The sequence below is a fragment of the Podarcis muralis genome, chromosome 13 (assembly GCF_964188315.1).
Source record: "Podarcis muralis chromosome 13, rPodMur119.hap1.1, whole genome shotgun sequence".
Classification (NCBI taxonomy): Eukaryota; Metazoa; Chordata; class Lepidosauria; order Squamata; family Lacertidae; genus Podarcis; species Podarcis muralis.
In genome coordinates, this window is record NC_135667.1 from 56,560,539 (window position 1) to 56,584,587 (window position 24,049).

General features: G+C 43.2%; 1 protein-coding gene across 3 annotated transcripts in view; it reads left to right on the plus strand.

Moving 5' to 3' along the window:
- EPB41L4B (erythrocyte membrane protein band 4.1 like 4B) overlaps positions 1 to 24,049 on the plus strand; it is a 140,559-nt gene that overhangs the window by 115,007 nt on the left and 1,503 nt on the right. For all 3 annotated transcript variants that reach the window (XM_077917669.1, XM_077917668.1, XM_077917670.1), the window contains 3 exons: positions 2,974 to 3,094; positions 5,152 to 5,229; positions 21,678 to 21,844. In XM_077917669.1, coding sequence (XP_077773795.1) covers positions 2,974 to 3,094; positions 5,152 to 5,229; positions 21,678 to 21,844 — 366 coding nt within the window. The remainder of the gene's footprint in view (positions 1 to 2,973; positions 3,095 to 5,151; positions 5,230 to 21,677; positions 21,845 to 24,049) is intronic.

Here is a 24,049-nt window from a genome sequence, read left to right on the forward strand (position 1 = left end):
AATTCATTGTAGTAGCAACAGAAACACATTCAACATTTTTTGTTTTAGTTAAGGGTATATTTGTGGTACATCAACAGATTTTTCTTCTGCTGTTGCTTGAATGTAACGATAACACAAGCTAGTTATATTGACACAATGTGCTTATTGGTTTAAAGTTCTGTCTCCACTTACACACACTTCCGTATGTACTGTTTTATTTGGGATTAAGGCTTGACATGGAGCATTTGAATGTTTGTAATGCATTGAAATTCTATTATGGTTTGTTGCTAAAAAAATTACAAAATGAAAAATGGAAGGAAGTAATATTGTTTGCCTCAATATATGATTAAGAATCCAGAAAACTGTGCAACTAGTCTCCAGACTGATGATGGCTTCAGGGGTGCCAGCTTGAATAAAATATTGGTGGGGGGGAGGCAGGTGAGCCCCACCCCACATAATCAATCGCATGACACAGTGCATGAACTCCATTTGAATGGCAATGCCCATCAAATTTGGGGCCCCAGCCCCCCCCTCAAATGTTTTATTGGGAGATGAAGACCCCCAGGAGTTGGCTCCTATGGTTGGCTTTGTTTTAAACTGCGATGAAAACGATTCTGGAATTGCCATTCACTTTGCTTGCGCTCATCACAACTATTTTCACTAGCCATTTGTTATAGTCACATTTCTCTAATGAGTATGAAAAGGAACATATTGCAATATAAGTTGAAATTAGACTGATACAAGTGGCAGAATGCAGATCTAAGTGTTAACATGCCCGTTTTTGAAGCTTCATTCACAACTATTGAACATGACAAGAGTTTTCTATACAAGAAACAGTGACCATGCCCTCATTTTTTTAAAAAAGGCCTTTAAATAGTTAAAATGCAGGTGACCCTCTTTTAAAGGAAGCTAATTGGGCAAATGTCTGGTGCTCCAGCTTGCAGCCAGAATGTGTGAAACTAAATTTCTTCTCTAGCCTGCAGTTGTTATTTTCAAGTGACTGAGAATATTTACTCAATTGGCAAGCCGCATGAGAAAATTCCACTTCCATACAAATGAGTACAAGGAAACAAATTCACCTAGCAAGAGTGGGGATAAAGCCAAATTATTCCTGCTGCGTATGAAGGGGAAAGTTTAAAAGAATGTCAGCAGCCTTGGTGCAAAATAAAGATTAACAAGGTCAAGGAACTAAAACCTGCCCATTTGCATTAATATAGCATCTAATTAACACAGAAAATAGTCTTTTTGTTTTATAATGCCCTAGGAAAGAGGGTGTTGTCATGGGTTATTGTGTGCTCTGAGGAGGAGTAAGGAAGGCAGCCAGGAGCTGCTCTTGGTGCCCCTGAAACCTGGTTTTTATTGGAGGCTGAGACTCCTCAGACACAGCTAGGAGTGGCTTTGTATGTGGCAAGATTCACGTATTCAAGGTGTGTGTGTGAAAGGGGGGGGGGATTGGGGGTTGATGGGAGACTTATCTTGGCAAGGAAGGGTGGAGTGAGAAGGGTTTCCCCAAACCATTTGAAGTGATTTTATAGCTGTATAATTAATGCATTTGGTGAGAATCAGAAAGGAAGCACCTCAATTTTTGTCACCCATAAATACATACGGTAACCTACAGATATGTTAATGGTAAGTGGAGCTTTAAATACCAAAAAAAATTCCAACCAATATGGAAGCATTGCTGTTTTATATTGTCATTTGATATAATCTCTTGAACAAAACGCTTAGATGTTTTCTAATGCAGCAGTCGGAGCCAGGGGCATTGCAACGGGGTGGGTGGCGGGCAGGGTGGTCCACCCCGGGTGCCATGTTTTTTTTTGGGGGGGGGGTGACAAGAAGGCATCCTGCAGGGGCTCTGTTAGGATTGTCCTACTCTTGTGTAGGACTCTGGCAGAGACATATGCCTGACTGGCATGTTCTCTCCCTCCTTCAAAAGCTCTCTTCAGCCCAAACATCACAGCAACTGATACCAAGAAGCATCAGCACACTTAGGGATCCACAGAGTATTCACAGTTTGCATAACAAAACTCAGTAACACAGCATTTTGGCTAATCTACAGTTATTTACATATCATACACTCGGAGCATCCTGCCTTAGCTCCTTCCTCTTTCTCATCAAACAGCAAAGAGAGAAAGAACAAAGGACAATAGTCCTATATTCCGGAACACAGTAGTACAAAACATCCTGTCTCCGTCATTTCCTACACTGTGGAATGAAAACATACACCGCCATGTGATAGACAACAATCCCATGACTGCAAACACGGAGCAAGAATCCTAACAGGCTCACCCCACTGCCGCGGCACGAGCAGCCATCGCGCCGCTGCAGCCGCATGTGGAGGATCCTCTGTCCGCAGTTGCAGCCGCAAGCAGAGGATCCCAGCGCTGGCAGCAAACCAGTATGTACAGCGCATGTGCAGTGTCGCACGCGTGCGCTGTACGTAATGACGCTGCACATGCGCTGTACATAGTGGTTTGCCGCCGGTGCAGCTTGAGCGCCATATGGACGGTGGTGGGATCCCTCTGTCACTGCTACAGCCACATGTAGAGGACCCTCTGTTCGCGGCTGCAGCATAAGATCCCGGCCCTGTCCATATGGCCACTGGCAAACTGCTATGTACAGTGCATGTGCGGCATCGCTATGTACGGTGCATGTATCGTATGTAGCAACACCACACATGCGCCCTACGTAGCAACGCCCCGCCCTGGGTGTCACGATGCCTTCGTTCTGCCCTGGTCGGAGCCCCCTCAGCATCCATCCTCCCTATATGTACAACTCTGTATGTGCATTAGGAGATTCCTGTACCAGCAACTAGTGTGTGTGTATGTGACACACTTTTCAGAAAAACACAAATGAAAATATAGCAGAACTGAAGAGGGGAGCAGAAACAAGTGGTAGACCTTTTGAAAATGTTTTCTAGGTTATCCTCCCCATGAAAATGAGTACTTAAAAATATTGTAGTGAGCAAAGTTTCTTGTACTTTTAACAACCCAGTGATGAAGATGACCTTCCTCCAGCGCTTGCAGCAGCGGTTGGGGCATCGCCATCACACTCCTCAGCATCTCCTGTGTCACAGAGAACAAACTCGGAGGGACATTTTTCATCATGTGCAAAGGTACATACAGATAACTGGAAGGGTGGGTTAAAATGTGGGCTCAGCAGCAGGTAAGGGTGCAACTCATAAATTCATGGTTGTCTTCGATAAGCATATTTGGTTCACATTCCTTGCTGTTACTGAAAATCTCCCCTCTGCTAATCCAAGCCTGAAATGCCAAGGAGTCCCTGCAAGTTCAACTTTCTGTCTCATGTTCAACTTGACTAGCTAAGAGTCTCACAAGCCTGATCAGGAGAGCTTTAAACTAGATTTTGAGAGGGAGAGAAACAACATTACAGACAAAAGACAAATACCTGGTAATGGGGATAATAGCTTCATTGATGCACAAAAAACTGAGGTGGTGCTCCAGAAACCTACTAAAGTATAGAAACTACAAGAAGGAAGCAGCTGGAGGGAACAACTCATGGTTTTAGTTGTCTCTACACAAATGCATAGCGTATGGGAAACAAGCAAGATGAATTGGAGCTTTTAATTCAGGGTGGCAAATATGACCTGATAGGCATTAGTGAACCTTGGTGGGATGGAACCCATGACTAAAATGTAGGGATTGAGGGAGGGGTATAATCTGTTCAAAAGGAATAGGCCAAACAGGAAGAGGGGGGTAGCATTACATGTAAAGGATGTGTACACTTGTGAAGAAATCCTTGACCTGGAACATGGAAAGCAGATTGAGAAAATATAGGTAAAAATTGTAGGAGAGAGAAACAAGAGTGACCTTACTGTGGGGGTCTGCTATAGACTGACGACTTGGATGATGCCTTCCTAAAGCAGATTACCAAACATTCAAAAAGGAGATCCATAGCAGTCATGAGAGACTTCAATTTCCCCGATATCTGTTGCAACTGAAGCTCTGCAACGTCTGATAATTTCCCCTTTGCCTCGCTAACAATGTCATTTTTCCAGAAGGTGGAAGCAGCAACAAGGGGATCATCTATCTTGGACCTGGTCCTCACTGACAGGGAGGGACTGATGGATGAAGTGGAAGTACTCAGAAACTTGGGATAGAATATGGCAATATTGTTCACAAAAATGCCATGGGAAATGGACCTAGATGTGCAAATAGTTTCTGCAAAAATAAGGGAAGCTTCATTAAAACTTCTGCATAGGTAGCATTATACGCCGGTGAGACTGTCCCGAATGTGTAAGGAAGTCAATTCCAATTGTTGGAGGGGATGCATAGTCAAGGGTACATATTTCCATATGTGGTGGTGGTGAGACATCATCAAACCCTTCAAAGAAATAAGCTGAATATACAAGAAAACCACGGAAGTGTCCCCTGCGCTAGCACTGCTTGGGCTCAGGATCCTGCCTGCTCCTGATTATTCCAAAGATGACCTCTTAGCCTTTCTATTGTCAGCTGCCCATATGGAGACAGCCAGATGTTGGAAACCCCGGTGTTGGTCTAACAAGAGTACAGTCAATAGCACTGGCTGAGAAACTAACATGCCAGGTGAGAGCAGCAAAGGGCAAACACAATCCATATTCCTCTTTTATGGCAAATGTTTATTGAATACATAAATTCTTCAGGCAGTGGCAGGAATCCACCCAGCACTCATGGGAAAATGTGGCATGATCTCTTAGAGTAATCAAATGAAACTTTAACACATGGCCTGACAGAAGTCTGTAATTTCATCAGGACAAGTAATTTGTTGTTTACTGTTGTAACAACTGTTTTCTCGAAATTTATCTTCTGTACCATGAAAATAAATATTTTAAAACAGTATTTAAAAAAGAGGTTATTCCACAACACATGCAAGAGCTGGAGGAGCACTGAAATCTTTGGATGGGATTAACACAAGACCCCACAGCCCCATTGTACTGCATGGGTCAGGCATAAGGAGGACTGTGGTGGCTGAGCTAGGCTCTATTTTGCGCCTGAATTGGGAGGCCAAAGAAGAGTTGAAAAATGCACTGCCTCTCTTACAGTTATTGTTGTGGTTCTGACACTGCTAGTGAATACAGAATTTAGATTTCCTGCAGTTCATCTTCTCAAATGAAATTATTTTTGTTTACAATTCAGCTCCATTAACACTTCCTGAATTTTTACTGTGCTTCAGAGCCCTGCAGACACTGGAGGTCCCTTTGCCCTGGCACCTGGAGATCTGCTCATGGATTTCACGGAAGCCACGCCGATGGTAAATGATTTCATTTTGCAACCCTGGAAGTTATGTCTCAGAGAATTTCTTAAATCTGCACGGGAAAAAGCTACAATGCTTCAGAACACAATACTATTATTTTAGTTCTGTTGTGATTCTGGCTTTCATGAATTAGACTAAACCTGTAGAGATTCCTGATCTATTTATTTGAAACCAGCTTGAGAAACTGCCGACAAATGCTTGTATACTGTCAAACCAGGAGGAAATTGTATCGTTCTAGTGATCTGATATGATTTTTGTATGCATTCACTTCTTGTTTTTTTTGTAACAGGACACTATGGTTGTTCTGAATTTTAAAGCTTGGACTTGCTTTTGCGCCAGCGGTCGCGTCACCAATGGCAGATTCTCTCCTGGAGAAAATAGCTTCTGGGGCGGGGGAGGGGCTTTCCCTGAAACCACTCCACAGGGAAAAATAATTTTGTGAACAGCATTCATGATTTTGGTCACACACACGCACACCCTGAAGGCAATTGCTTTTTGATTTATTTTTCAAGTAAGAAGGAGTCGCACATTTAATTCGTACACATATATATTGTCTTATTTTAGGCCTGTGACAGAATCTTGGGCTATTAAGAATGTTGCCAAGAGTGAGTGTTCATAAAACAAATGCCATAAACTAAAACTTTTGACCATGTCTTCATCTTTGCAGCCTCCATCTCCATGTTCACAACCAGACCAAGTAGTAATTGCCACCTTGTTAATGTCTGCTTTTTTTTTAAACTTAGAATCATTTCCTCTGTGGGATACCATCAGGCTGTGCATTGCACTACGCAATTCTGGTATGTCTGTATTTGCAAGCAGCTCTTTTGGAATGCCTATTAATTTCATGGACCGGTGTTCCTTGTTCCTTGTTCCAAAAGTTTCATTTTTGAGAGTCAGTGACTTTGACTTTGTGAGCAAATAATAAAAGGAGCCGTGTACATTCCACTCAACATTTGACTGACCCTTCCCCCCGCCCATAGTTTGTACCATCCACGCTTACACTAAGGATGCAAGCAAAGCAATGCAGACAAATGGACAGAAAAGGGGATATGGCATGGCATTTGCAAGGCTGTGGAGGATGGAAATTGGGATAAGAGGAGGCAGCATGCATAGGCGCTTGGAGGAGTTGGTGTGCGGGGCAGGGAGAGCCCTGATGATTAAAACTCCACTTTAACCACCACCCTCTCTTATTGTTCACCAGATAACTGCCATTTTGTTTTAATTTCTCTCTACAATCAAGAGGTTTGTAATATAAATCACAGGCAGTATATACCTAATTTCACAAGAACCAAGGTTATCCAGCTGTAAGTGTGCTTGAGTTTAAGCCTAAGGGGCCCAACACTCGCTAACTTGGGTTAATTTTCTCTTAATTTCCCCATTGTGTGCAGACCAGACTGTAGGGCCCAAAGCAGGAGGAGCCTCCTTGGCTACCTGGGTGCTGGGAAACGATGCTGGTGTTGTGAGAGGAGTAACCATGCATCCCATGCTGCTCCATGAAACAGACCACCAATGCTAGAAGGAAGGAAGGAAGGAAGGAAGGAAGGAAGGAAGGAAGGAAGGAAGGAAGGAAGGAAGGAATTGGCAGCTGGTGCAGCTGTTTTAAAATAAGTATGATGCGAGTTCTAAATGGAATCCCAGCCAGTAATCTGGCTGCTGCCTTTCGGATCATTTGAAATTTATTAATTGCCTTCAAGGGCAGTCCCATGTAGAGTGCATTGCAACAGACCGATCTGGAGGTGACTGCAGGATGGCTTACAGTGGCCAATTCATTTCGGAGAAGGGTCCTAGCTGGTGAACCTGGTACAGTGGTCCCTCGCAAGACGAATGCCTCGCAAGACAAAAAACTTGCAAGACGAAAGGGTTTTTGGTTTTTTGAGCTGCTTCGCAAGACGATTTTCCCTATGGGCTTGCTTCGCAAGACGGAAACGTCTTGCAAGTTTGTTTCCCTTTTCTTAAAACCGTTAATACAGTTGCGACTTGACTTCGAGGAGCAACTCATAGAACGTGGTGTGGTAGCCTTTTTTGAGGTTTTTAAAGACTTTGGTGATTTTTGAAGCTTTTCCAAAACTTTCCCAACGCCGTGCTTCGCAAGACGAAAAAAATCGCAAGACGACAAAACTCGCAGAACGCATTAATTTCGTCTTGCGAGGCACCACTGTATAGCTCCCACACTTGAGAACAAGAACACGTAATGCTCTTTCCAAGTTTCATTTTCACTTTATTGCTGCACATCCAGCCAGCCCATCACCATCTCCAAGCATTCTAGTACCTGAACCTTTCACCTGATTCTGATGGAAGAGAGAGAGAGAGAGAGAGAGAGAGAGAGAGAGAGAGAGAGAGAGAGCTGAATTGCATTCATATATTGGTGGCACCTTGTTCCAAATCTCCTGATGACAACTCATAGCAGTTTCAGATAGATGTTAAAGAGCATAGAGGACAAGACAGAATGCTGTTCAGTGGCCCACCAATACTACTTTCTTGGAAATGGAACTGGAATTATGAGAACTACTGAAGTACAGTGCCCCTAATCCCCACCTCTCTGAGTTGCTCCTGACATCTACATTGGTTAACAGTACTGAAAACCACCAAGCAGTCAAGAAGAATGAGCAGGGGTTCAGTTCCTCCCTCGTCTCTCCCAACAAATGTCACCACCCAGGTCAACCAAGACAGTTTTCACGCCCTAACCAGGCCTGAAGCCATACTAAAATGGATCCAGAGAACTAGTATTTTCCAAGCATGCCTTTCAAGCACCTTGTCCCAAAAGGGGACACTTGCCACTGGGTGGTGATTGTTTAATGCTTCTGAGTTCAGGGAGGTGTCCTGTACTCCAAAAAGTAAATCCACTTAAGTTTCACCCCACACACAAACACACACATTTTCTCCACAACAGCTTTAAAAACAGTTGGTTTAAAAATAAATAATCATTATCTCCCTTTGTCTGTCTTGATTATATAGTATATATATAAAAATACAAAATACCTCAGTGATGCAAGCAAGGGAGGGCAAATAACCCCAGTGCCACAGCTGAACTGCAAGCCCTGCCTTTTCAAAGCCCCAGACTTCAAAATGCAATTGCATCGTACAAATTGCATTCATGCTAATTTTACAGACTCTTACAGAAGAACTAGGACAAATCTAACTCCAACTTTAGAGTCGGTTCTTTTTTTTTTTTTAGAGCCAAATACATTTTTATTAGTTTCCCAACATTAATCCAATAATAGCCCAATTGTAACAATACCAATTCATAACCAATTAATACAATTATTCAAATACCAAATGATACTTTTACTCCCATCTTTCTCTTAATCTCCGTCTGTGTTTCCCTGCAATGTTGAGGGAGTCGTCCATTCCTGGTGCAGAACAGAAATGGAAGTCAGAGTTTGTCCATTTTATCATACAGTGCTCTTTTGCTCAGAAGCAGTCCTTCTATACGTGGAGAAGGTTTTCAGCCTAATAATAATAATAATATTAATAATAATATATTTTATTATTTATACCCCACCTGCCTGGCTTGGTTTTCCCAGCCACTCTGGGTGGCTTACAGCATATCTAAAAACATAATAAAAACATCAAGCATTAAAAACCTCCCAATACAGGGCTGCCTTCAGGTGTCTTCTAAAAGTTGCGTAATTCTTCATCTCCTTGACATCTGATGCAAGGGTGTTCCACAGGGAGGTGACACTGCCAAGAAGGCCCTCTGCCTGGTTCCCTGTAACTTGACTTCTCACAGTGAGGGAACTAGCAGAAGACCCTCAGAGGAAGACCTCAGGGTCTGGGCTGGGTGATGGGAGTGAAGACGCTCCTTCAGGTATACTGGGCCAAGGCTGTTTAATAAAGGGTATTTTACATTCAATCCACTTCATTCATCAATTTATAGTGTACCCTTCCTCCCAAAGGAACCTGGGACAGCCTGTATGCATGTACAAAATGTACAAGTTAAATCCCCGTTACCATAGCTTTTCCTAGAAAAGCTTGAGGATACAGTTTGGGGAACAGAAACACTTGGATGCAGAAAGGGCCAATTGCTATCTCACCATTTCTTCATGCTAAACCAGGGGTCAGCAAACTTTTTCAGCAGGGGGCCGGTCCACTGTCCCTCAGACCTTGTGGGGAGCTGGACTATATATATATTTTTTTTGGGGGGGGGGAATGAATGAATTCCTATGTCCCACAAATAACCCAGAGATGCATTTTAAATAAAAGCACACATACTACTCATGTAAAAATACTCTGATTCCCGGACCGTCCATGGGCCGGATTGAGAAGACGATTGGGCCGGATCTGGCCCCCGGGCCTTAGTTTGCCTACCCATGTGCTAAACTGATCCCTCTGAAGCTGCTTTTCCTTTTAAAAAAGTCAAAATCAAAAGGAAGCTTTTCTGTGCCCAGTGGTGCATAACATATAGCTGGCTCCTGAGGGAAACACGTTTTGAAACAAGTCCATCACACAGGTACACTCAGCAATGATTGATTACAGCTCCCTGTTGAGAGTGTACTTGGCAACAAACATTTTTCTGCCATATGATCTGTGGAATTAAAGGTAAGGAAGGAGATCAACCACTCTGAAGTTCCTCACTTCCCATAAAATTCATTAGAAAAAAGCAAGCAAGCAACCCTTCAGTGACATCTGCTGACTGCAGCATCATCGTATTGGTCCATCACTGTATAATTATATGGACGGAATGCTTTCTTGACCTTGCAAACAGTTTGTCTAATGCATTCCTTTGTTTCTCCATCTCTTTCTGCAGACACTAATTCTATCACCCATGCATAATAGGCAATTTGACCTTACCAGCCCTTTTCAATAAAAGCTTCCACTGTATCATAAAGGACCATACTGGAGGGAGCAAAATTATTGGAACATAGAGGCTCATTCTCACTCGCTTCATTTGTGTCACAGCAGATTTCTTCATCTTTTCTATGGAGTTTCTGTGGAGTGCCTCTCACCGATGAAGCATCCTTTAAAATTGCAGCTTCTTAATTAGATTCTATATGGCTAATAGCAAAACAATCAATGCACATCAATGTCTCAGAATGTGGATTTCCCCCCATTGTAGATTTAGAGCTCTGGTTTCTAGTTTATAAAAGCTGCTTGTTGCTCTATACCTGATGGATATCTGTGCCATTGCATATGGCATCGCATATTACATGGCAAACCCCCTCAGCTCCTTAAGAATCGGGAAACGCACAAATCCCTGGCTACAAACAGCACACTAACTTATATAATGATTGCCATGAACATTTATTGTGGCTTTGTCCCTAGAAATGTAAGTGTGTGTCCGCTCCCCCCATGTGTGAAAATAGGAGGAGATAATGTTCCTATCGAAAGTATGCAGTCATACTTCCTTCAGAGAACAGCACGTTCCATTCTCTTGATAAACCAGTATGATGTGGTGAAAAGTATAATATGGAAGAATGAAAAACTGCATTTTATTTGGGAAATGATGGTAAGTCTCGCAAAATGAATCAATGCTAATTTGCATTCACTGACATTGCAAAAATTAAAGATAATTGTTGTTATCCAGCTAAGGAACTCCTTGTGTAAACAAGGTTATGGAAACATATTACTAGTTGGGTTGGAAGCCATGGATATAAAGATAATACAGATTCTATGCAACGCTGACTACAGTGGCACCTCGGTTTAGAGACAGCCCTGTTTACGAACTATTCGGTTTATGAACTCCACAAAACTGGAAGTAGTGTTCTGGTTTGTGAACTTTACCTTGGTCTATGAATGGAAGCCGAAGGGTGGAAGGGCACCGGCGGCAGGAGGCCTCATTAGAGAAGGCGCAACTTGGTTTAAGAATGGATTTGGTTTAAGAACGGACTTCAGGAACGGATTAAGTTCATAGAACAAGGTACCACTGTATACATCCAAGAGAAGATACAGTCTGTCTGCACTGTATTGCTCTAAATGGGATATGGAGTCCAATGTGCTTTTAAATATGCATCCACATTTGTGTACATACCTAATATCCAGCTCTGTTTATATACAGTATAGATGCAATCTTCTTTTCTCACCCTGGTAACCATGATTTCTCATTTCCAGATTGTAATTACGGTAGTTATAATTGTACTTAGCAGTCCACTAAATGATGATAGCTTTTCTTTCCAGCATGTGCATTTCTCAGACAAAATATGGTAGTTGGGTGATGCTAGCCTGTTGCCTTGAGTTTGACTAAACTGCGGGAGGCAGTGGAAGACAGGAGTGCCTGGCGTGCTCTGGTCCAGGGGGTCACGAAGAGTCGGACACGACTAAACGACTAAACAACAACAAACCTGTTGCCTAGACTCTGAAATGACTCCTTGCACCAGCACCACAGCTGCTGCATTACTGAGTCATCCGACAATGAAAAATATTAGTGGAAGTTAATTTCTTATTGATAAAAAAGGCAGGAGAAATGCTGCTGAATTTCTGACTCCTAGTAAAGTTTTCTAGGAGGCAGATGTTTTGAATAAGAGGCCAAAGTGCCCTTTTGCTCCTCCTGTGGTGGAGAAACAACGGCTGGGCATCCAGTATATGCAGCCTGTTTTCTCACTGTTACCGTTTTGCAGGACAAAAATCATAAACATAAAACATAATTTTCATCAAGACAAAAAACAGAAACAATAAGTCTATTAAAGCCTGAGAATGGGTTATACATATTGTTGCACATGTTCCCCATTTCCCTGAACAGTGAGAAATCACAAAAGCTACAGTAACTAATTAATTAAATGTACTTATATCCCACCTTTCTCCAAAGTTGGGACTCAAGGCAGCTTACAATGTTTTAAAAACACAGTTATAATAGCAACAGGTCAAAATATAAGAGAACACATTAGAAGCAGCATTAAAACAGCAATTGCTGTGATGGGAGCCCAGTGGATTTTCAAAGGCCTTTCTGAATAGGAAAGTCCTAAGAAAGCCAGTATAACCTCTCTTGGGAGGCAATTCCACAATCTGGGAGCAGCTCCAGAAAAGGCTCTCTCTGTGTCACCATTAACACTGCCTCTGATGCTGATGGGACCAAGATAAGGTTCTCACCTGAAGATCTTGGCACCTAGAAAGATTCATGAAGGGAGATTACGATCTTTCAGGAAACCTGGGTGTCACTTGCAACAGGCTGTGGATACTGAAATGCTTCCCAAAGCTTTGTTCAGAGTGCTAACAACCTCAAGTTGCCAACTGACACATTAATAAATGCAATCTTAGCCACTTCCCCCACAAGACCTTAAATGGGACACCTTGTTTTTTAAAGTTATTCTTGCTCCTCCACAATCCTTATTCTAAAGTCAGTCAAAAACCAGCAATTTAAGCTTCAATCATCTGACTTCATAGAAATTTCAGCTGTGAGGGATGACTATATATGTGTACAGCTGGGTTTTGCTATTTATTGCTGTGTCTTGGGCTATGTGATCTGTTAAAAATAATTGCAGTACAGTTCCCCTGCTTTCCATCACTGATGTCATGTCTGCATCAGTGGTTCCCTTGATCAAGGTGAGTGGTCTCTGCATGAATTAATGGCTCAGCTGCTTCCCTTCGCCTGGTGCATCTGATGTCCATCTCCGCAGGGGAGGGTGAATCCTTAGAGGAGAAGGAACAGATTGGATGAAGCAAGCATATGGGAGGTTAGCTCACTCTGATCTGAATAATATTTCACCTGATCTGAAAATACGGGCACTGTGGGGAAAGGTTGGAGGAATGCAAGAGTGTCATCTCAGGTGGGGTTACCTCTTGTGGGGTAGTGCTGGTAAAGAGACTGTTGGAGGGATGGTTCATTGGGTGCTTGTTTTTCCCTTTTTGTTCAGAGTGTGTGCTCACTTCCCAGTGTCTGCTCCCTCAGTATGCCTCCACTCATAAATCAGTTTAAAAGATGGTGATTACAATAGAAGCAAGGTATTGCATGTATTGCAATTAAATTGTCCTTTCAAAAGAACGACAAAGAAAATGTCTGGATTATCTGCAGATTCAAAAATCAAGTTAATGGCAAGATTTGAATTAGGAACTCATTGAATTCACTTTCTACTTAGTATGTTTATTTCTTCAAAGACCACGTTACTAAAGCAGTGAAAGTGTCAGAGAGCTTGTGTTCCATGAGATTCCGACTACTGCTAACTCACATGGGATGCAATTAAAAAGGTTGTGTAAAGATCAAAAAGTGGCAGAGAGAGAATCCCCCCCCCCAAAGCTATGAACCAATGAGTTCCTAATTCAAATCTTGCCATTAACTTTCTAGGACTAAGGATTAAGTGAATCCCTTTGAAACCACTTTGAAACAGAAAGGCTGCCCTTACCGAGAAAACAGTACTGCTGTTCATTTGACATTTGGCAGATACCTGCAAATTCTATGCAATTTTGCTAAACAATTAAAAGTTATAGGACAGTTCCTTTCAAGTTATAAATATAAAAGTGCCCACTGCAAAAAACACACACACCCATGGACCTATTTGTAATTTGGCAGATATCCACTCAGGAGGCACTAATATGCTTGCAAATCTGATCCAGTTCTGGCAATAAGTCATTTTTTATTTTTCCATAATAGTTAATGGGGAAGAAACAAAGGTTTGTTTCCACATGAGCTGAATCGAACAACCTCCAAAGTGCTTTGAGCTGAATCTTGCTTTCCCCCCTGAAGCATTGAAATGGTTGATGCCCGCCCCTATTTAATATCCTTCTTAATCCCAATAGGTGATCTGCACCAAGGTAGGGGCATCTGGGCATCTCTGTGTGCCCAAAGAAGTGTTGGCATTGAGTTGAAGTTAGGCTGAAGGTAATATTAAGAAGGGCCTCTCACAGCACTTAACCTAGTGTAAAAAAATAAATGCTTTCACAAGATCTTTATGTTTGCTGTGGGCAGGGACACACTTGTTTCCTACAGCAAACATGCAAAGCCTGAATAACCATTTATGTTGATAAAGTCTCTGTGTGTATACACCTAGGAACCTCATTCCAATCAGGGTTGTTTAAGCACTTGCACAGAGATTATATACTTGAGGAAACACTGGGATAGCAACAGTGTTCTCATGGCAAACAAAATTGCCAGGCAAACCTGTGTCCCTCCAAATTTTGATCGAATAGAATTCTCCTCTTCCCTGACCACTGGCCATGGCTACTGGGGTTGATGGGAGTTGGAGTCCAATGCTATCTGGAGGGCTCAGGTTCTCCATCTTTGAAGCAAAGTGTTGAGTCACTTTTTCGTGTGTTAACCTGTATTTTCAGCTGAGGGTGGAGTTCATATATAAATCTGCCAACTGCATTCTTTTTCTGGATTTATGGCTCTTAGACTCAATCCTGCATGTTCTGGTCAAGGAGCTTTGATATATAAATCTTATAGTTTGGCTGAGGTTGAAGTCATTTGTTACAGTACAAAACACTGAAAGGGAATGTATTTGTAACACCACAATGGTAAATGCTAGGTATGTGCATTTGTAAGTCTTTCCCTCACTTTTCCTCTTATGAGAAGGGACCATTCCAGGTCTGACTCATAAGAATAGAAGAAGAGGACCTGCAGGGCCTGGCTACTGGCCCACCTAGTCCTGCATCCTGTTCTCACAATGACCAACCAGAAGCTGTGGGAAACCTGCAAGCAGAACACGAGCACAAGAGCAACTGTCTCCTACTGTGGTTTCTAGCAGCTGGGATTCAGAGGCAGAGTCCGGCCCCTGTGGCTGGGAGCCATCGAGAGCCCTCTCCTTCTCCATGAGTTTATCTAATCCATTTTTAAAGCCATCTAGGTTGGTGGTTGTCCCTGCCTGTTGTGGAAGCGAGTTCCATAGTTTAACTCTGTGCTGTGTGAATAAGTGCTTTTCTTTTATCCACCCCGAACCTCCCAACATTCAGCTTCATTCAGCCAGGAGTTCTAGCATTATGAGAACATGCCTTCTGCACTCTTTTTTTCCTAACTAAAATAAGTGAAAACAGGTTTGTAGCATGACAGGATTTGCAGACCTTCCTGGTATGTTAAAACGTTGTTATTATTCTTGAGCAGATCAAAACTGTTTACAATTGTGGCCTATATAATGTGTACTTCAGGAGTGATTCTCAAACAGGTTGCATGAATAAAAGCAGCCCACCTTCTCTTTCTGTGAACCTCTGAATCCCCACCCTTAGCTTTTGCATGTGTGTCAGGGTGTGAGAGTTAATTTGTGTGCTGTTATAAACCATTCTGGTATGTCGGACATAATGCTGGAGCTTGCAGTGCTTCGCTTCATTTTTTTTCTTTGTGTGTTCTGAAAGTAACATCTTTCTCTTTATCTTCCTTAAAGATAAAGGCATTCCCTGCTGCTACATCCAAACCCTTTTTCGATCCTTTTCCAACACTACCACAGTTTTCTGTAAGTAGAAAATGCAACTGAAAAACTGCATTTAACATTAACATGACTATGGCCGTGGTTGCCAGAGAACCTTCCTGCTCCTTCCACAGTCTGCAGCCATGAAGAAAGATACAGATACACACTTGATATCTGGAGCATAGAGGTGCAATCCCATCTTATCCAGTGTAAGGGGCAACATCTCCACAACTTTAGCCATTTCTAATAACTGCACGTGGCCATGGTCTTTTCTTTAGTTTATGGCAGTACTATGCTGAAACATCTGGGCCGATGCCGTGACGGGGTGGTTTTGTCCCCCCTAGCAAGACTTTCACAATTATCTAGCTCAAACCTCATGCAGCTTTGCATGACTAGTTGGGGCACAATATGGATAAGGATGCATATTCCACTGAATGTAATGCAGCACAAAACGGCATTTGTATTTGGATCTGAGTATGGGACTCATCTGCACTGCGTTACTTTCAGTGAGATGCACCCTCAGATGCGTTAAACAGCTTGGAACCAGACTGCCTTAAGAACTGACACCTCCCACATAAGCCCACTGGCTAAAAACCTTGTTTCCCAGGCCTTTCTGAGCTTCATTTCACACCCACACCCACACACACACACACACTTCTAGACTTCAGTCTAGACATCAGATGGTTGTGAACACGTGAAAGGGCTTTTTCAGTTGTGGCTTCTCAGTTTTGAAATGCCTTCCTGGTGTCTTTCGGGCACTAGAGAAAGACCATTTAAATCACACAAGGCTTCTCATTGTTGTATTTTCAAGCAAAGCTTAAACCTGGATCATATTACTGCTCTGTGTTTTATCTTGGTTCCTTTTTCTGTAATAGTGCTGTTTTTAATTATGTTTCATGTGGCAGGACAGAAATTATAAAAATCAAATCAAATGAATGAATATGATTTGGATGCACATATCAATGGGCACGTGATCTACATTTGGCCCCAACCACTCAATTAGGCCTGGCTGGATGTCAGCTGTATTGTCTTGTCGGGGGGGGGGGGGGCTGCTGCTGCCTCTTCCCTTGACACCCCTCCTTTCACAAACAGTTCCACCTGCTTTTTCAAAGGGGTGTGAAAAATCACTGCAGACAGGTGAAGGTTGGGATTTTGTACCTTCTATTTCAACCCAGCTTTATTTTAAGCAACTTTGAATGGCAAACAGATACCATTATGTATGATGGTATGTATACATATCTGATAATATATTATACATGAAGTCCAGTACTGGGGACTTTCTCTTTCAGTTTTCTTAACACCCAAATTGTTCTATGCTCACCAGCACTTTATAACCCCTGCTGGAAATAACTGCACTTAAAGGATGGACAGATCCTGCAATTCAGCTTCTCAGTGTGAATGTTTTGCTCTCATGCTTAGTCACATTTGGTTGCCAATATGTGTATATATCCTTTCAATGCTTCTTTATTTAAAGTGTCTCATTTTTGGCTTATAAAAAAAGCTCTTGTGGTTTTTTCTTTTTCTTTTATAACATTGTTGTTCTTAAAGAGCAAATTTTAAAAAGTCAGCATGAGTTTTTTCTTCTACGTTCGTCTTATATTCCTTTAAGAACTGGGTTTATAAAGAGAGAAACAGCTCTTCCTCTCGTTCTTCTTCATGGCCTCTGAGCAGTTTCACATATTATCTCTGTGCCTGCATATTATGTCACCAGAACTTCATAGAGCTAGGCTAACACTTCGGTGGGAAGCCCAAGCCATGCTCAGCTATGCTCAAGGTGGTTCCTGCACCCCCACAGTGGCTGCATTCTCAGAGCTCAAACTAGGCAGGCGTTTATTAGGTCTTTCCCCCTTGCTTCTAGGGTGGTGGACTATTGGAGACAACTCCAGCCCAATCAGTACCCACATAGCCAGTTTACCTTTTTATCTTTAATTACTGACCGTTGCAATTTCACATGGATTATTCTCTATATCACTTTTTCCACTGCATCTCAGTCACTTTTTCTTCAGCTGCCAAGGCTGTTTACAAGTTCATCCTGAAAATTAATAATGATGGAGGCAAAAGCACCTAACTAGGGAGGGCATTTTTTTAAGGAATTATACTGAAAGATTGGTGGTAGCTGTCCTGACTCTCACTGGAGCGTGAAGAACTCAGAGTATAGCTCCTGCCAAAATACTTAATGCTGAAATCAGTATGGTAGCCAGGGGGGCAGTTGTCCCCCCATCTTAACTAACTGACCAGATAACTCAGTTCTGCCCCCCAGGATAATGCCTCCCCCCAAAAAATAAATCCTGGCTGCACCCATGATGGTACATAGGCAAAAAGGATCAAGAGTCTCAACAGCCTGGCTAAGCAAGCTAAGGCACTGATCCAACAAGTAACACACACCTTTTGAGTCCAGTTATATGGGAGCGAGTACACTATGAGACAGTTGCTGACAAGGCATTTCCCTCAAGGGTGCTAACAAGGGTTTCCCTCTTAGCCTGGGACAAAGAAGACATATTTCATGAAAATCTGATCTGTCCACTTTGATGGTGTGTTGCAACATAATCTCTGTGATTAGGATTTTCCATCTGCTAGAAGAATCTTGTCCTTTGTGCTGAAGTCAATACCTGGCTGCTTGTTATGTTATGCAGCTTGTAGATGCGCCCCCCCCATCCTATAGTATACTTCACATGGGGACCCATCTGTTACAACCTTGACTTCTTCTTTGTCTATTTAGATGTTTCTGCTGCTCAGTTTTCCAAATTAAATAGTTCTTTTTCAGGTGTCTCTGCTTTCTGGCGGCAAAAACACACACCCTGCTTTCTCCTCCTGCTTTATCTCTTAATCTGCCTAGATCAGCTCTGGCCTCAAGGATGATAATGAGAACACTATAGGGCACAGAGGGCATGTTCACATTAGGAGCTTAAAACACAGCAAAATAGTTTTTCCCTGCCGCATTTCCAGACACATTTCCGGAGTGTTGTAGAGGGTCATGGGGGCCTCTGCAACAGCCCACCTTGAATTTCCATTCACAAAGCTGTCATCTGTGTGTGCACACCAATCTGCACATGCATGATGGCTGTCTCAAATGATCACACCATTCTTAAATATGAAAGGGATGTGGTTTGAGTTTTCTACTTGAACTGTGGCTGATGGGGTGGGGGGATGCACCACACAGCAGTATTTGTCATGAAACGACAGGATCGTTATGGACTGTGGCTAACATGGTGTGAATGCAGCTTCAGAAACTAGTAGTGGGAGCACACTGGTAAGCAGTGATGTGAGAGTAATGTGTCAGAGACATAGCATATTAATGCTACTGTGTGTTAGCCCTTGATTTCTTCCACAATACCATGTAGTTGTTTTACAGTCTGTAACATGGTACTTACATATTCCTCTGCTGAGTCTCTTTATATGATGATGTAAGAGGTATAGCTTTGTTTTTTGGTGCGACTTGGATACTGAGTTTAGTTGTTCAACAGCAGGATCCCCAAATGGGCAAAGAGTATCTTGTTCTATCTTATGATGGAACTTGATTATCCAAGGGAGCATTTCCTTCAGCCACTAAGCAAAGCGATCTGGTTTGGCTTCCAATTTGGCTTCCACTGACCTTTTTTAATCCAATACATCACCTAAAATTAATGCCCAGCTTTATTAATATAAAAACTGCACAGTTCCTCTTTGCATCTGTTTTCCACCTACCAAGGAACCTGTGTGTTTCCCCTAAGGGTGGGGACAGATAAAGGCAGCAAATCTTATGTTTTCAGAAGTGTTGAATCAAACATTGTCTATTTCTGCACCCTGGCAGTCCCAGGAGCAGCCTTCATGGCACTTTGTAAAGACTGCTTTGACAGTCTGCTACCCTCCTACATTCCATACTTAGACTGTGACTCTGTGTAATAAATAAATAAATAAATTCAGACTCCATGGCTAGAACTTCAAGCCCAGGGATGGAGAGCTTCTGGCCAATGGGCCAAATTAGACTTGGCATACGTCCCAGTTTGGCCCAGGAGGCTGTTCCCCCCAAACTGCACCTGCTGCTGTACAACAGACATCATAAGGAGAGCCTGACTGGGAACTCTGCAGCCAGCTGAAGACTGGGTGGGCTTGTTGTAAGTATTGATCATCCGGTTGGAAGCCCTCCTTTCCTGCTGCAGGTGGCGTTGTTGTCCTGCTCTTGCTCTGTGTTTGCATATATAGCCAGGGCTACAGTCTGTTAGGAACTGAGCAGGAAGACAGGAACCATGCCCCCCCCCCCTTGAGCATATGCATGGAGTTGGGTTTCCAGTCAAAATGCTAACCTAGCTCTAGAAATCCGCAAACAATCTTCCTTGCACAGCACACATATGTGGGTTTGCACAGATGATCACTACAAAAACCAAAACAATCTGGGATGGGGTTTTTTTTTAACAGTTACTGGTTGCTGGCTTTTCTGAAACATTCATAAATTGCAATTACTGCACATTTATTGTAATCACTGTCAGATCAGTAAGTATCCAGAACTACACCACCAGTTTCTCGCTTCTCATTACAGCAAGGCAGCTGAACCCTACAGGGCTGACTGTGGGAACGTGATTTACATGGTTAGGAAGTTACATGGGAATGACTCTCTCCTTGTGTCTTCCTTCTCATTGCAACCATGCTCTCCTCAGCCCACCAAACAGGCTGAGAGAAGTGCAGTTGCTAGCACCAATCAGCTGAGGAGTAGGGGGAGATACGCGATGGGATTGCTGGTAGGATCAGCACACTCCTCAACTCTTCCCAGCACCAGTCGTCAGGGAAGGCACAAAATATCCCTGCCCATTGCACACCTGCCCTTGTTTCTCTCTCTCTCTCTGTGTGTGTGTGTCTGCGAGGGTGAGCAGGTGTGTGCTTTTATATGTCTGTACTGCCTACATCTATGAGTGCTGAGTCCCCACCACCCAATGTGCCCTTGGGAGCAAAAGGGTTGCTTGGCCATGCATGTATATATGTGTTTGTGCATGTGCCCCACAATTTCAGATTTCCCTCTCCTTTGACAATGGCCAACTTCAGCATTTGATATACTTTGGAATAAGGTGTGAAGAGCAGAGCGAATATCTTGGCCTTGTTCAGATAAAACAGCAGAAGCTCCTTGAGCACGTCAAGGCTCTGGAAAGCTGCCATTGGGCTTGCAGCTCAGCTGCTGTCCCCTGGGTGTGCCATCTGCAAGAACGCCTCCCCATCACCCATTTGAACACCCTCCCCCTCCCCCCAAGGTGCTGGCACCATTGCTGGATCCAGCTTTTAGAAGGCCTTTGGGTCAGGCACCTGCCAAGGGCCCTTCTCTCTCGGCAAGTCTCCCTCTTCACTGCCATTGACACCAGTTGTTGCTGCTGCTCCTCTTCCTCATTGCTGTTTGCTCCATTGCCAGGCAGAGTAACAGTGAGCAAGGAAGTAGCAGCAGCAGCAACTTCTGCTCTTTTTCCAGACCACTGTTGTCTGGGCCAAACTTGAGAGGCAGATGAACAAGCAGCTTGCAATGGCCAGGAGAGCAAGCAAGCCTGGTCAGTCAGCCCCTGCTGGAGTATGGACCCTCAGCAGATGCCCAGCCACGCAGACCCTGAGTCCCAGGCCCCCCAATGCTGTCCCCATACATTCCCAATGTCGTACCATAAATGAAACTGTTTATCACTAGTCTAAAATTTCAAATTCTACATGTTGATATAGGGTGTGGTATTCAACTATGTTTCACTCAGAGTAGTTCTATTGAAATCAATGGGCCTCTCTTGCTCATGTCAATCATTTCAATGGGTCTACTCTGAGTAAAACAGGGTAGTTGACTACCACCCATAGCATCTTTCTCCTAGGGTTCATTGTAGCAGGTGGTTTGGGGAAATCAGTTTTAAGCCTGACAAAATTGTCAGTTAAAAGTGTCAGAATTTATTACAGAATTTAGGAGAGACTTTATACTTAGAACTCTGTAAAGGTTTGTAAAAACTAATGAAGTTGAATTTTATCCTCAACAAGTGCACTATGCTGAGGAACCTTTGCCTAAAAATATGGATGGTCCTCTTCATCACAATCATTATGATCATAGCTTTTTGGCTCAATGGCCTTTTGACATCTAGCTGCGCCCTTTTTTTAAAAGACCATTGCTGATATCGAATGTGTGGATGAAATGGGAACAGGGAAAGATATAGCAAACCTATTTTTTTCTTTTATGCTCCTTTGTAGGCAGAATTCATAGACAACAAGCTACAATGCTGTGTAGTACAGTCATCTCCAAAGATGTTATCACCAGTTGCCCCAAGATCTGTGACAAAGTCTCTGGTGGGAACCTTTCCGACGCCAACGGTGCAGACCATCTATTCATCTCACAAACCAATTTCTCTGGCAGACAGGTACTGTTCAACCTTCCACGGAAGTATTATGTGGCTTACTTTCTGAAGTCTTTCACCAGTCAATAAGCGTGTCTCATGGGGCCTGTTTTCAGATGTGGGTCGAGGAAGCAGAGCAAGAGCCTGGGGGCAGGGAAGGAAGAGGGAAGGCGCTGCTGTTCTGCCTGGGCTTCCCACATGCACAAGCCCTCATCAGCCATTGTCTCTTCTTCAGAATATTCATGCTTAATTATATTTAAGTTGCTATGACAACCTGTCGGCTGAGAAACCTGATAAGGGATGGTGTGAAGATGTTAAATCAGGGCAGTGTTTCCATGTCAATGAAAATCTTGATTTCTTCCATACAAATGGGTATTAATCAGTGTTTACTGTAGCAGTAACCCTTCAAAATGCCCCCCACAACTGCCACACTTTCCCATATTAACTTATACCTTTACAACATTACACAAAAGTACAGCCCTTCTTCTCCGTCTTGGTGAAGCCTCTTTGATTTGCATTCTAAACGACTCTCAAACTATTGAAATCTTTGCCTCTCTTTTCTTCCATCTTCTCACCTTGGTCCACTCAGCTCTAGATGCAATTTAGTGCCACACCTTTCTTGTTTCTCCTCTAACCCTCCTTAAATCCTTATATGGATTTCTTATCTGTCTCAATGCCCTCCTGCTCATATTTCTCATTCTAGCTTTTAAAATGCCCCATCTCTTCTGTCCAGATATAATCCCTCCCTGTGATGTTTGCTTGCCCAATTCCCATCACCTGAGGCACTGAAGGTCTCTCTCCCCCTTAAACTACACCTTTTCTCACCTGCTGCCTCTTATCCATGGAACTGCCTTCCAGAATTCTTGCCACCTCATTTACTTTTATCTCCACAGTGTATGGTAACTTATGCCAAGTACTTGGAAGTGCACAAGCTAGATATTTTTCCTTGCTTACCTCTGCTGTGATGTCATCCCTTCTTCTGTGTCATTTTCTAGAAGTAGCCTTATATTATTTGTGAAGTATCATGAACATCAGGGGGGAGGAATCTTGTTCTTTTCCTGCCAAAGGTGGCCCTATTGCAGAGGTAGATTGTCAGGGGTTATATGGGGGGGGGGGGAGCCAGAACCCCAAGTGAATAGATAGCTATGAGACTTGCCTCATTGCGAGTCTCGGGGTCCTCAGAGCCCCAAGGTTTCTCCAGGGATAGCTAGTGGTGAGCCTTTCACACTTGCCTGCACACTGGCCTCCAAAAATGGTCTCATGTTTAAAAGATGATAGAACGAATGGGTGCATTGCAACTGCAGAAGGACTGTTCTAGATTGGGCCTATGGCAAACAGGGAGGGTAGCTTAACCTTTCACTCCCACCCAATTTTTCTAATGAAAGTTGCTGCCAACCCAACAGCTACTATTTGCCTTGTTAAGGAAAAGTTGTGTGTTCATAACGGTACACAAACATTTCTGTGGAAGGCCAAACAGCAGCTGCAGAGAAGAGAAAATGGTGTGGTAGCGAATGGTCAAGCCGTTCCTGATCCAGATTTCTCTTCCTCAGCAGCTGATGCTTTCCAGGACTGAAAGAGATGGGCGTGCCAGTCTGTGCCCAAGGAGCCCCTGCTAATTCCCCATCTTAGCATCACTTTCCTAAGTGGCTGCATCTCATCATAGAAAACCCTTTGTTGCACTTTCTATGTACAGTGGTACCTCGGGTTACATACGCTTCAGGTTACAGACTCTGCTAACCCAGAAATAGTGCTTCAGGTTAAGAACTTTGCTTCAGGATGAGAGCAGAAATCATGCTCCGGCAGCAGCGGGAGCCCCATTAGCTAAAGTGGTGCTTCAGCTTAAGAACAGTTTCAGGTTAAGTACGGACCTCTGGAACGAATTAAGTACTTAACCCGAGGTACCACTGTATTCCTATTCTTTGTTCCGCCCGTGAGGTAATTGACCCCAGAAGCCTTTGTCTGCTTTCTACCTCGGAGGAAGGACTGGCTAGCTAGTCCTTTTCTGGACCGCTCTTTCTCAATTCCCTCCTATTGTCATACCCACCTTGTTTCCTTGTTGAGTCCTTCAACCCTTTCCTGTTTCTTTGCTTCTCTGACCCAGCTTAGCTTGTTTTTACCTCTGTTTCATAGGTTTCTCCACTGCCATTTCCTCTTCAAAGATAACACATCTCTGCCTCTCTCTTCTTGCTCTCCTCTGTTCATACCAACACTTCTACATGCAAACTCTAG